The sequence below is a fragment of the Protobothrops mucrosquamatus genome, unplaced genomic scaffold (genome assembly GCF_001527695.2).
Source record: "Protobothrops mucrosquamatus isolate PMUCROS unplaced genomic scaffold, P.Mucros_1.0 scaffold4219, whole genome shotgun sequence".
Classification (NCBI taxonomy): domain Eukaryota; kingdom Metazoa; phylum Chordata; class Lepidosauria; order Squamata; family Viperidae; genus Protobothrops; species Protobothrops mucrosquamatus.
Genome location: NW_015390141.1, coordinates 42,946 through 57,273, shown reverse-complemented (window position 1 = coordinate 57,273; position 14,328 = coordinate 42,946). Strand labels below are relative to the sequence as shown.

At 41.1% G+C, this 14,328-nt stretch overlaps 1 protein-coding gene across 1 annotated transcript in view; it reads left to right on the top strand.

Annotated features, from left to right (window-relative positions):
* The window catches only part of SLC26A4 (solute carrier family 26 member 4), a 33,229-nt gene extending 22,672 nt beyond the window's left edge, over positions 1–10,557 (top strand). Inside the window, exons 12-18 of the mRNA XM_015828091.1 lie at positions 2,046–2,138; positions 3,468–3,563; positions 6,301–6,531; positions 7,817–7,871; positions 8,654–8,799; positions 9,189–9,269; positions 10,496–10,557. Of these exons, the coding sequence (XP_015683577.1) occupies positions 2,046–2,138; positions 3,468–3,563; positions 6,301–6,531; positions 7,817–7,871; positions 8,654–8,799; positions 9,189–9,269; positions 10,496–10,519 (726 nt within the window). The 3' untranslated portion in view covers positions 10,520–10,557. The remainder of the gene's footprint in view (positions 1–2,045; positions 2,139–3,467; positions 3,564–6,300; positions 6,532–7,816; positions 7,872–8,653; positions 8,800–9,188; positions 9,270–10,495) is intronic.
* The last annotated feature ends 3,771 nt before the right edge of the window (positions 10,558–14,328 follow it).

Below are 14,328 nucleotides of genomic sequence, written 5' to 3'. Positions count from 1 at the left end.
CAACCTTGGCTCTTTTATGACTCGTGGACTTCAACTCCCAGAATTCCTGAGCCAGCAACGCTCAGCTTGGAAACTTCTCCCTTTTCCCTCAGCGTGGCTGGCTCAGGAATTCTGGGAGTTGAAGTCCACGAGTCAGAAAAGAGCCAAGGTTCCCCATCCCTGCCCTATACCAGGGGTCTTCAAACTTGGCCCTTTTATGACTCGTGGACTTCAACTCCCAGAATTTCTGAGCCAGCATGGCTCAGCTTGGAAACTCTCCCTTTCCCCTCAGTGTGGCTGGCTTAGGAATTCTGGGAGTTGAAGTCCATAAGTCATAACAGAGCCAAGGTTGCCAACCCTGGATTATGGGAACAAATTGAATTCCTTTTATATAACCAAAGTCTTGTGAAGACTGTTTTTAAGAAAGAGATCACAGCATTTTCGCTGTAGGAGAACCTACAGAAGTGGCAGGACTACAATTCCCAGCATTCATCATTATAGGTGGTCCTCGACTTACAACAGTTCATTTAGTGACCGTTCAAAGTTACAACAGCACTGAAAAAAAGGGATGTACGACTGTTTTTCACACTGTTGCAGCATTCCCACGGTCACGTGATCAAAATTCAGACGCTTGGCAGCTGACTCATATTTATGACGGTCGCCGCGTCCCCCGGGGTCACGTGATCCTCTTTTGTGACCTTCAGACAAGCAAAGTCAACGGGGGGAAAGCCAGATTCACTTAACAACCGTGTTACTAACTTATCAGCTGCAGTGATTCACTTAAAAACTCAGTCACTAATTTAACAACTGCAGTGATTCATTTAACAACAGTGGCAAGAAAAGTCGTAAAACGGGGCCAAATTCACTTCACAAATATCTCCCTTAGCAACAGAAATTTTCAGCTCAACTATAGTCGTAAATGGAGGACTATCTGGCTGCTGAGAAGCATATTTCAGCAAGATCTGGGATGCCAAAGCTGCTTGCTCCCATTTTTGTGGACAATAATATTAGGAAAGCAAAGTCCTGATAGAGGAGAATGAAAGTAGAATAAAAATCCTCAGAACAATGCTTGCTTCTGTTAGAAATAGTTGGGGCATGGCGAAAGGGCACAGTCTTTACAAATCTAACACAATACTGTATACACAGTGTGTTATACACACAGAGATATGCACAGTACACAATAAGATAAGATAACCTTTATTGTCATTTTTTTTTTTACTGTGGGCACAACGGGACACATCAAAAATGAAATTTAGTTGCTCGCTCTCAAAGTGAAACCCATACATGACGCACACCGAAACATACCCTGTACAACATATGTATAGACCCACACCCCTACATATACATAACAAATAAATATTAAATACCGTCCATCTTGAATATATAACGGAAGGAGGAAGCTTGAGAGTTCACAAGGTTAATGCTGTGTGGAATGAAAACTATGGCTGAATCTGGATGTTTTGCTACGGATAATACCCAGTATAGTGTACCCTTCGGCGTTCGTCCGATGCAAAAGTGGATTTATTATCTCTGATTGCCAATGAGAGCACACTGTGGACACTTTAAAAGATTGTTTGAAGGGGACCCATCTATATTTGAGCAAATAGCTATTCGATCTTCATATAGCACATTGGCATATTGACAGCTGTCACTGTAGTGGGGAGAGATGTATACAGGTTAGGAAGAAGACCCTTATTTGTGGGGTGTACAGAATATTATAGAAGTAATTGGGAATTGACCAAGAACAATTTATCTACATGAGAGATGGGAAAATTTGGTTCTGTCTACCTTATTGTTTAAGTCTCATACCCTCTGCTTAGGTTAATAGTAGTAACAGTATAACAGGGTTGGAAAGGACCTTGGAGGTCTTCTAGTCCAACCCCTTGCTCGGGCAGGAGACCCCGTACCATTTCAGACAAGTGGCTGTCCAGTCTCTTCTTAAAAGCCTCCAATGATGGCGCATCCACAACTTCTGAAGTCAAGCCCTTTTACTAGGGGTTTTTTCTTCTGAGCCTAAAGCAAATAGGATTTATTTATAATGAAGTCAATACTTATTTTTGCAACAGGTGGTTGAACCCGAAGGAGTGAAGATCCTCAAGTTTTCAAGTCCCATTTTTTACGCTAATATCGATGGCCTAAGAAGCAGCGTCAAATCTACTGTAAGTAGTCATGTTTTCAAATGTTTGCTACTGACGTTTATCAAAATATCAGCACAGTGTTCAGTGTGAGGTATAGCACGGATTACGTTTGTTGAAATGATACCAATAGAAGAGAATATTGGGTGGAACTGTGGAGTTCTTGAGGCTCTCTGCGTTTGATAGTTTTCGTGCAGACGGTTCATGGCCCAACTGGGCAATATCATAAATCAGAATAGAGCTAGGAGGGACCTATGAGGTCTTCTAGTCCAACCCCTTGCTGAAGCAGGAGACCCTATACCATTTCAGATAAATGACTGTCCAGTCTCTTCTTAAAACCCCCCACAATTTCTGGAGGCAAGCTGCTCCACTGGTTAATTGTCCTCCCTGTTAGGAAGTTTCTCCTTAATTCCAGGTTGCTTCTCTCCTTGGTTAGTTTCCATCCATTCTTTCTTGTCTTGCCTTCTGGTGCTTTGGAGAATAATTTGACCCCCTCCTCTTTGTGGCAGCCCCTCAAATGCTGGAACATTGCTATCATGTCCCCCCTAGTCCTTCTTTTCTCTAGATTAGCCAAATCCAAATCCTGCAGCCGTTCTTCGTATGTTTTAGTCTCCAGGCTTTTAATAATCTTAGTTGGTCTGCTTTGCAAAAGTCTCAACATCTTTTTTTATAAAGCGGTGACCAAAACTGGATGTTGTATTCCAGGTGTGGCCTTACTAAGGCTTTATAAAGCGGTACTAATACTTCACGTGATTTTGATTCTATGCCTCTGTTTATGCAACCCAGGATTGTATTAGCTTTTTTGGCTGCCGCCGCACATGGCTGGCTCATTTTTAAATGATCGTCCACTAGGACTCCAAGGTCCCTCTCACAGTTACTGTTTTTGAGCCAGGTGTCCCCTAAATTGTACCTTTGTATCAGTGCTACAAGGGAGGGAGGTTGCAGAGTAGTGGAGGAGGAGGAGGAGGAGGAGGAGGAGACAGACCTGGATATGGCTGATTACTGGCCAAGAAACTGCTGGAGAATGCATGTTTTCTGGGCTGGATGAGAGTTAACCAGTGGAACAACCTGCCTCCAGAAGCGGTGAATGCGCCAACACTGGAAGTTTTTAAGAAGAGACTAGACAGCCATTTGTCTGAAATGGTATAGGGTTTCCTGCCTGAGCAGGGGGTTGGACTAGATGACCTCCAAGGTCCCTTCCAACTTTATCATTATTATTATTAGAGTCAGCATATAAATGTATAAAAGACACCTGAGGTCCACTATTTTTTAATAGATTGTAGCCCAGGTGTTTCATTTCCTACCCTATGTAAACATGACTAAAACAAAAATTATTAAATTTGTTCTTTGAAGGTGGGGTTTGACGCTGTGCGGGTGTACAACAAAAGGCTGAAGGCGCTGAGGAAAATACAGAAGCTAATCAAGAAAGGAAAATTAAAAGCCACAAAAGTAAAGTGCCAATCTTTGTTCTTCACTCAGTTGTTTTAAAAAGGGCTTTTATCTTGGGCAATTGATTTGAAATTATTTTTCGTTTGCTGTACAAGTGACCTGTTTTCCTTTTTCACTTTTAATTACTTGTAGGCACAAACATCTAATTAGCAAGCGAGTCTCAAAATTCTCGTCAATTCCCAAAGCCCTTAATCCACACTCTTAACTTTTCCTTTCGCACATCTGTTTAATGTTTAATTTCATGTGCCCAGGTGAAGTATTTACAAAATACAGTGTTCAAAACAACCTAAAGTTGTATTTTTACTGTACACCACCCAAACTCACTCTTGGAATATATATCTTGCATCTCCGAATCACACATCTTTGGAAGAAGATTGAGAGGTTAAATTATGGAAGCAAGGAGATACAAAATTCTTGGAAAGAATTTGAAGAGAAAAATGCATCAGAGCCAGAACATCCAGGTTAGGCAAGAAGGTTGACTACAGAGAAGAAAATTCAAGATAAGACAATAATCAGTAGAAAATTAACTTGGGACCAAAGAAAAGACCTGGAATGTGACTTGAAAGTTTGTGTGGGTAATAATGTCCCACACTATTGTGGGCGGAAGAGTTGTTGAGTTAAGAATTTTCAGCTGGAAGAAGAAGGACAATGATCAGATGACCTCTTTCGACAATTAAATCTGGGTGTAGAGAAATTAGTAGAACTCAGAGATTTGCAACAAAAAAAAAATAGACTTATTTTCTTGTGCAGGGGGCATAATGAACTTTGAAATAAATGGCAACCCATTGCTTTCCTGAGAAGGCCATGTTTTACTTTAAATTATGCATATCTCCATAAATTTCTACGGGTGCAGAACTTGATTTTCTGTTCTTCCAAAACAAAGCTATTTCCTTTTTATTTAAAGGGGCAGGATCTGTGTTTGCAGTAGGGCCAGAGGCAAAGATAAGAGTCCAGGATATGTTCCGTGTCATTTATTTATGCAGGCATTTGTATGTTCCTAAACACAGAACATTTATTTATTCATTTGCATCCCGCCTTTATTATTTTTACAAATCACTCGACATGGCAAACGTATCCAGCACACTTACCCCCCTCCTATTTTCCTCACAACAACAGCCTTGTGAGGTAAGGTAAGGTGAGAGAGAGTGACTGGCCCAAAGTCAGCCAGTCGGCTTCCATGCCTAAGATGGCACTAGAACTCCCAGTTTCCTGGTGATTGGCCCAACGTCACCTAGCTGGCTTTCATACCTAAGATGGCACTAGAACTCCCAGTGTACCAGTGATTGGCCTAACGTCACCCAGTTGGCTTTCATGCCTAAGATGGCACTAGAACTCCCAGTGTACCGGTGATTGGCCCAAAGTCACCTAGCCGGTTTTCATGCCTAAGATGGCACTAGAACTCCCAGTGTCCTGGTGATTGGCCCAACTTCACCCAGTCGGCTTTCATGCCTAAGATGGCACTAGAACTCCCAGTGTCCTGGTGACTGGCCCAACTTCACTCAGTTGACTTTCATGCCTAAGATGGCACTAGAACTCCCAGTGTACCGGTGATTGGCCCAAAATCACCCAGCCGGCTTTCATATCTAAGATGGCACTAGAACTCCCAGTGTCCTGGTGATTGGCCCAACTTCACTCAGTTGGCTTTCATACCTAAGATAGCACTAGAACTCCCAGTGTACCGGTGATTGGCCCAAAGTCACCTAGCCGGTTTTCATGCCTAAGATAGCACTAGAACTCCCAGTTTTCTGGTGATTGGCCCAACTTCATCCAGTCGGCTTTCACGCCTAAGATGGCACTAGAACTCCCAGTGTCCTGGTGACTAGCCCAACTTCACTCAGTTGGCTTTCATGCCTAAGATGGCATTAGAACTCCCAGTGTACCGGTGATTGGCCCAACTTCACCCAGTCGGCTTGCACGCCTAAGATGGCACTAGAACTCCCAGTGTACCAGTGATTGGCCCAAAATCACCCAGCCGGCTTTCATACCTAAGATGGCACTAGAACTCCCAGTATCCTGGTGATTGGCCCAATTTCACTCAGTTGGCTTTCATACCTAAGATGGCACTAGAACTCCCAGTTTCCTGGTGATTGGCCCAACTTCACTCAGTTGGCTTTCATACCTAAGATGGCACTAGAACTCCCAGTTTCCTGGTGATTGGCCCAAAATCACCCAGCCGGCTTTCATACCTAAGATGGCACTAGAACTCCCAGTTTCCTGGTGACTGGCCCAACTTCACTCAGTTGGCTTTCATACCTAAGATGGCACTAGAACTCTCAGTGTACCAGTGATTGGCCCAAAATCACCCAGCCGGCTTTCATACCTAAGATGGCACTAGAACTCCCAGTTTCCTGGTGACTGGCCCAACTTCACTCAGTTGGCTTTCATGCCTAAGATGGCACTAGAACTCCCAGTGTACCGGTGATTGGCCCAAAGTCACCTAACCGGTTTTTGCGTCTAAGACAAACTAGAACTCACCATCTCCCTCTTTGTAGCCCGGTGCCTTAACCTCTAGAGTAAACTGGCTTTGGGTTTTTAAAGAACTGGGCATCACTTCTGTTCCCAGGAAGTTTTGTGTAGAGAGCATGCATTATCGTGACTTATGTAAAGAAAATAAGAAATGTTAGCTCTGCCATGAGTTGATTAGAAATATTTTGTTGTGAAGAAAAAAAAATTCTGTATTTAGGGGCTTTTTAAATTAAGGAATGTGTTGAACACGCTATCTGTCTCTTCTTACTAGAATGGCATTATCAGCGATTTGGGAACCGTGAATGAGGGTTTTGAATCTGATGATGATCCAGAAGATCCGGTCGATCCGGACATTCCAACCAAAGAAATGGAGATCCAGGTGGATTGGAACTCAGAACTTCCCGTCAAAGTGAATGTTCCGCAAGTGCCCCTCCACAGCCTCATTTTTGACTTTGGAGCCGTCTCTTTCCTAGATGTAGTAGCTGTCAGAGTAATGAAAACAGTAAGGATATTTTTCTCATTTTCCTCATCAACCCATCATTAAAATGAGATCATTTAAAGCTAGAGGGATAGTAATAGTTCTGTAACTCTCTTATGGTTTCTTTCTGCAAGCTTCAACATGTATAGAACAATAGAACAGAATAACAGAGTTGGAAGGGACCTTGGAGGTCATCTAGTCCAACCCCCTGCTCAGGCAGGAAACCCTATGCCATTTCAGACAAATGGCTATCCAGTCTCTTCTTAAAAACATCCAGTGTTGGAGCATTCACAGCTTCTGGAGGCAGGTTGTTCCACTGGTTAATTGTTCTATCAGAAAGTTTCTCCTTAGTTCTAGGTTGCTTCTCTCCTTGATTAGTTTCCACTCAGATGCTTTGGAGAATAGCTTGACCTCTCTTCTTTGTGGCAGCTATTTAAATATTGAAATTCTGCTATCATGTCACCCCTAGTCCTTCTCTTCATTAGAATAGAATAGAATAGAATAGAATAGAATAGAATAGAATAGAATAGAATAGAATAGAATAGAATAGAATAGAATAGAGCTGGAAGGGACCTTGGAGGTCTTCTAGTCCAGCCCCCTGCTCAAGCAGGAGAACCTATACCGTCTCCAGTGATGGAGCGCCCACGATTTCTGGTGGCAAGCTGTTCCACTGGTTAATTGTCCTCACTGTCAGGAAGTTTCTCTTTAATTCCAGGTTGCTTCTCTCTTTGATCAGTTTCCAGAGAGAAGCAACCTGGAATTAAGGAGAAACTTCCTGACAGTGAGGACAATTAACCAGTGGAACAGCTTGCCACCAGAAATCGTGGGCGTTCCATCATTGGAGATTTTCAAGAAGAGGCTAGACAGTCACTTGTCTGAGATGGTATAGGTTCTCCTGCTTGAGCAGTGGGCTAGACAAGAAGACCTCCAAGGTCTCTTCCAGCTCTATTCTATTCTAAAGGTGGCAGTGATAAAAGTGCAAATTTAACAGTGCAGTTGGAATTGATGCAGAAGTAAAGGTAAACTTTTATGCATGGATAAATGATAACCCCAGAAGAGAAAATGTATAGCTCAGATTGAACGGTGGGGATCCTTCATGCTCTCTGAGCTTGGCGGTTTTCTTGCAGACGTTTCAGGACCCAACTAGGGAACATCATCAATGCTGAATAGGTAACATTTATTTGGCCTTGTGTACTAGATCTACAAATTTAAATGAGACCTGGATCAGAAAATTCTGATCACACCCTCCAGTATTCCCCATGTGTCCTTAAAGCTATATTTAAGATAACACTCATCTTTTTTTTTTCAGATTGTCAAAGAGTTCAAAAGAATTGATGTGTCAGTATACATCGCATCACATCTAGGTAAATAAAAATCTGCACATTATTATTACAGCTTTTATTTGTTACAGGGAACAGAGCACAGAGAACAGTGTAGAAGAAATTTTTAGTCTGGAAGAAATATTTTTGAAAGTATTGTAGTAATCACCTCCCACCACAATCCCTAATTACATCCTCAGCCCTTTCATTTTTCAATCCAGCGAGTTACCAACATTGCAGAATTCATGATACATCTCCCTCTTCAAGTCGTAAAAACCTCCTATATGCAGGTAGTCCTTGACTTATGACCACAATGGAGCCCAAAAGTTATGTTGCTAAGTGAGGTATTTGTTAAGTGAGGTTTTTATGAGTTGTTAAGTGAATCGCTGCAACTGTTAAGTTATTAACACAGGTGTTAAGTAAATCTGGCTTCCCCATTGACTTTGCTTGTCAGAAGGTCGCAAAAGGGGATCACATGACCCAGGGACGCTGCGACCGTCATAGATACGAGTCAGTTGCCAAGTGTCTGAATTTTGATCACGTGACCGTGGGGACGCTGCAACAGTTGTAACTGTGAAAATGTTCATAAGTCCCTTTTTTTCAGTGCCGTTGTAACTTGGAACGGTCACTAAATGAAGTGTTGTAAGTTGAGGACTGCCTGTATTCTGTACATAAATTTATTTTATTTACTTATTCTGTCAGTGGAGGGAAAAAAGCTGATTTACAATGATCTCATATATATATATAGTTTTAACAGGTGTGAATATTCAAACTGATTGTTATCTGTCTGGTGTTGGTTATATTTTTATTGTATATTTTCCCTGCAGACCACATTATTAAAACATTAGAACACTGTGCCTTTTTTGACGATAACATTCAAAAAGAAGTATTTTTCCTGACTGTACACGATGCTGTACTACACATACAGAGTCAAGTCATGTATAGGGAGGCCCAAGACCCTATAGCTGAAAAGGTAGGACCTGTACATATTTTATATTTATTTATGAACCTATTGGTACGGCGTTTTATTTACACCCGTATAATATTTTCACATAAGTTCTGGTTATTTTCATTCCACTTTGCAATATTTAATTGAAAAAGAAATACTCGGTTAACTGTCTTTGTGAGGGAAAACATGTTCACAGTGGATATTTAAATATCATTTAAATAATTTTGGAAAGAATGCCTCTGTGCAGATTCAAGGATGATTGCTGTTAAAGAGGTTTTAATTTACTTTTTGTTGTCACAATGAAACAATTCTATCAGAGAATTGTACTTAATTGTTTAACAGAACAGTATTATCTACTCAATCAATTAATTTGTGATTTGTCATTTGAATAACTCTACGTTCTTTTGGCCCAGATATCCTTGATGCAGGAATCAAAAGAACCGATAGAATTTCCAGAAACTTACCAGAATGAAGAGCTGGATGTTCAAGAAGAGGTATTTTCTCATTTCAAATCTGCATGGTTATCATTTTTAATCGTAAAATAATACAAGTAGCCATCAACATGAGCATAGGGGACCCTGCCCATTACGGTTGTAAGTTGGGACAATCATAAACTGGGTTGTCCCATGCCCGATCGTTGTTAAGGGAACCCCACAGTTGCTAAGAAAACCAACTGTCCACTGTGGGGTGGTTTTGTGGCAAACAGTAAGTAAATGCTGGGTTTTGGGGAAACATGTAAAATGTAATCATGGGATCATGGGATGTTGCAAACAGCTGTCAATGTGAGCTGGTTGCTGAGTGCCCAAAATGTAGTCATGTGACTGCAGGGGGGATCCCAGCCATCGGAACTTCAGAAGCAAGTTGTAAGTAAACTTCACTTCCTTCTAGCACGGATGATGTTACCTAGTTGGGTAATGAAATGTCTGCAAGGAAACAACCAAGCTCAGAGAGCACCAAGGACCCCATGGTCCTCCTCCTCCTCCTCCTCCTCCTCCTCCTCTCCACAAACCCTACTCCCTTCTAGCACTCATGATGTTACTTAGTTGGGTAAAGAAATGTCTGCAAGGAAACAACCAAGCTCAGAGAGTACCAAGGACCCCATAGTCATCCTCCTCCNCTCCTCCTCCTCCTCCTCTCCACAAACCCTACTCCCTTCTAGCACTGATGATGTTACTTAGTTGGGTAAAGAAATGTCTGTAAGGAAACAGTCAAGCTCAAAGAGTACCAAGGACCCCATAGTCCTCCTTCTCCTCCTCCTTCTCCTCCTCCTTCTCCTCCTCCTCCTCCTCTCCACAAACCCTACTCCCTTCTAGCACTGATGATGTTACTTAGTTGGGTAAAGAAATGTCTGCAAGGAAACAACCATGCTCGTCCTCCTCCTCCTCCTCTCCACAAACCCTACTCCCTTCTAGCACTGATGATGTTACTTAGTTGGGTAAAGAAACGTCTGCAAGGAAACAACCAAGCTCAGAGAGCACCAAGGACAGCTCCAAATAAGATTCTGTCATGGTAACTGGGGTTCTCTTAACACCACATTTGCAGCATCTTCAATAAACTATTTTCAAGAGTTCTTTGGGGGAAAATAAACCTAATTTACCTGATATACATGAGAATGGCTACAGTGGTAATCAACATCTATTTAGTCTTCACAGTTTTCATTTCAAATTTAGAATTCCAATCCTATTTCCCTTTCTTTTCTTTTTTTTTTAAAAAAAACTAGGCTATGCGCAGACTTGCTTCCTAAAGGACATCTTCAGGCTTGGGAAGACCATGGACAGCGTACATCAACACTTCGAGTATCACGGGACACACTCTGTTGCACTAGGAGAAAATGTTTATGTCATTCAAGAGACTTCCTTTTTTCCCTGCGTCCTATAATTTATTTAAATTATTGGTCAACCTGTTCGGTATCAAATTGCTTCGGAACCGGTTTGCAGAATTGTAAAAAAAAAAACGTCGTAGGCCCAGCTGTTGCAAACGGGGGTGCCCGTGCATAATGTATTTGTGTGTTATTGTGATTTTGGTACACAGAAGCAGTTGCAGGAAAGGAAACTTAGTTCTCAGGTAACACCAGGCAACAGGTGCTGATCTCAGCGGTACCCAAGTTGCTACCCATCCTGCTGGAACTATGTTTGTGGCAGGCGAATAATGCAATAATCTTGAAGCACAAAAGTGGCCTCAGAAGCTAACATAAAACACACTGAGTGCATTTAATCACTTGCACAGAAATCAGAAAGTTCGTTTTAAGTATCTATATTTTTTTTTCCCTGCAAGGTTTAAATCAAGAGAGACCAAAGTTTGCTTGAAAAGTATTTCCTGAGAAGAATCCAAAGGAGAACACATTTCCAGCACATTTTACGTTACTGCAATACAAAATGTTCTTTTCCCATGTAGTGGTGTGTCTTCACCCTTTACCTTCTATAATGTTTCTCAACTTCGGCAACTTTTAAGATTGATCGACTTTAGCCCCAAAATTCCTCCTGCTGGTTAGGGAATTCTGGGAGTTGAAGTCCACACATCTTAAAAATTGCCAAAGTTGAGTAACGCCGACTTACTGTATTAAGGAGCGGAATTGTGCAATATTATGGACTCCGGCGTGAATTTTTTTAAAATTATAAATTGGGTTTCATTGTTGTGCCCAATTCCCTTCCACTTTTGACACTTTTTGCAGCAATGTCTTAACTGTGATTTCACTCTCGAAACATCATCTTTTAATTGTTAATCAATCCAAAGGAGGGATATTCAGGGACATCTCAAATCTGGAAATTACAGATGATTTATTCTGGAACAAAGCGTCATTTCGTTCCTTGCAATAATAACAACCTTGACAACTTGAAAGTGTGTGGACTTCAACTCCCAGAATTCCTCAGTCAGTATGCTGGGTGTGGAATTCTGGGAGTTGAAGTCCGTACATCAAGTCACAAAGGTTGGCAACCATTGCAGATCCGGTGCGTAAAAAATCTAAAGTTATGTCTCCACTGCACAGACTCATTGTAACGCAACATGTTATGCTAGTTCTCAATGCAGATGTGCCAATTAAAAACTAAACAAGTGGACAGGGGTATCTGCGTGGAAATGAAAAAAAAAATAGTTTCTTGATCAAAGCTCTGCTCCTTTTATATGCAAATTGTGGATGTGCCACTCACGAGGGGGCGGGGCTTTGTTCGTACGGTTGCGATCATGTTGCTTTATTTAATCCCTTCCCTTCAGGTGCCTCTGGAACTGGATATTGATTTGGGAGTATTAATTTAATGTGTATACTCAGGAGAAATATTTGAGAATAAACAGATTTTCTGGGGCTGGGAATCTTCTTGTTCTTATCCCTTTCATAAAAGATGTATAAATAAACATTTGCAGAATTGTTTGTGTGTCTGAAAAAGTCTCTTTTTCTGCTTATAAGCTTCCTGCAGAAGGGTTTTTTTTTAATATAGAAATACATCTGAATATTATCATTTTTCTTTATCATTCAGAGATGCTATTGGTCAGTAAGGGAAACGGGCTGATTTGCAGAGACAACTGCTATTGTGTGATTGAAGCTCTGCCTGAGGACCACAAAATATAAGAAAAAAGTGAGGTCCTTCTTGGTCCTTGAGTTTGATTGTTTGCTTGCCAATGTTTCATTTACCTGGCTGAGTGCTCACTAGAGCTGGGTACTGAAACGTCTGCAAGAAAACCACCAAGCTCAGAAAAACACCACGGACCCCACAGTTCAACCCTGAGTTACAGATATTCTCTTTGATTTAAATATAAGGAAACAGGCTGATTTCAAACAGGCTAAGTTCCCCAGGAAAGTGCACTTAGAACTAAGGAATTAAATTAATAATTTAAATGAAAACTTAGTTAATTTCAGATTGCTTGAGCAAACTTTCCCCCAGAAAGATCAGGCATTCATCGATTCGTATTTCAGAAATTCATTCAATTTTTGTTTGCCATGTCGAAAGAAAAATCTTCATCAGGGTCCAGTCTAAGCTGGGAATAAACAAAATGGAGATTGCTTTAGAAGGAAGGTGGCAGTTTATTGAAGAGCAGAGCCAGATAGAAAGAGGGCTCTGGGAAAGCTGACCACATGTAGCTGGGAGTGGTGGGTTTTTATACCTTCTTGAGCTTTTGTTTGAAGTTGTTACAACGACATTGAAAAAAGCAACTTATAAATGACTGTTTTTCACATTTATGACCATTGCAGAATTGCCAACGTCACGTGATCAAAATTCAGACACTTAGCAACTGACTCATATTTATGACGGTTGCAATATCTTGGGGTTATGTGATAACCTTTTGTGATCTTCAGACAAGCAAAGTCAAAGGGGAAGCCAGATTCACTTAACAACCCTGTTACTAACTTAACAAGTGCAGTGATTCACTTAACAACTGTGGCAAGAAAAGACATAGAATGGGGCAAAACTCACTTAACAAATGACATTTTGGGCTCAATTGTGGTCGTATGTCAAGGACTACCGATAGCTAGCTAGCTAGCTAGCTAGCTAGAGATAGATAGGTAGGTAGGTAGGTCGGTAGGTAGGTAGTTAGGTAGGTCGGTAGATAGATAGATAGATAGATAGATAGATAGATAGATAGATAGATAGGTAGGTAGGTAGGTAGGTAGGTAGGTAGGTGGGTGGGTTGGGTGCATGGATAGATAGATAGATAGATAGATAGGTAGGTAGGTAGGTAGGTAGGTGGGTGGGTGGGTGGGTGGGTGGGTGCATGGATAGATAGATAGATAGATAGATAGATAGATAGATAGATAGATAGATAGATAGATAGATAGATAGATAGATAGGTTTTTCAAAATTCTCTGCAAAGGTTATGCTGGCTGGAGAATTCTGGGAGTTCTTCTAATTGTTCTGACAATCATTTTTTTATTGGATGATTTCCGCTGCCTAGTGTGCAATTGTGGTATTGTGTCGAGTGTACTTTTCACCCCATTCTGAATTTGTTTAGTTTCTCTGCTCTAACCAACCCTACAAGGCTGAGATGCTCGCCCGTTACCAAGGCAACTGCAACGCCGCCCGAATGCTGGTCGCGGGGGGGCCCACCGGCGGTGGGAAAGGAACAACAATTCCCAGGATGCAATTCGGCATGAAGCGGCGCCATTTTCTTTTTCTTTTAAAAGGAGCCTAGATATAAGAAACGTTTGCTTGTGAGATCGCTGCCATAAGATCGTTATCTGATTTATTAGATTTACTAGATTTGCCAGATAAAGAGAAGTAACCTAGAACTAAGGAGAAACTTCCTGACAGTGAGAACAATTAACCAGTGGAACAACCTGCCTCCAGAAGCAGTGAATGCTCCAACACTGGAAGTTTTTAAGAAGAGACTGGACAGCCATTTGTCCGAAATAGTAATAATAATAATAATAATAATAATAATAATAATAATAATAATAATAATAATAATAATAATAATAATAATAATAATAATAATAATAATAATAATAATAATAATAATAAAGAAGTTGGAATGGTATAGGGTTTCCTGCCTGAGCAGGGGGTTGGACTAGATGACCTCCAAGATCCCTTCCAACTTTATCATTATTATTATTAAACCCAAATA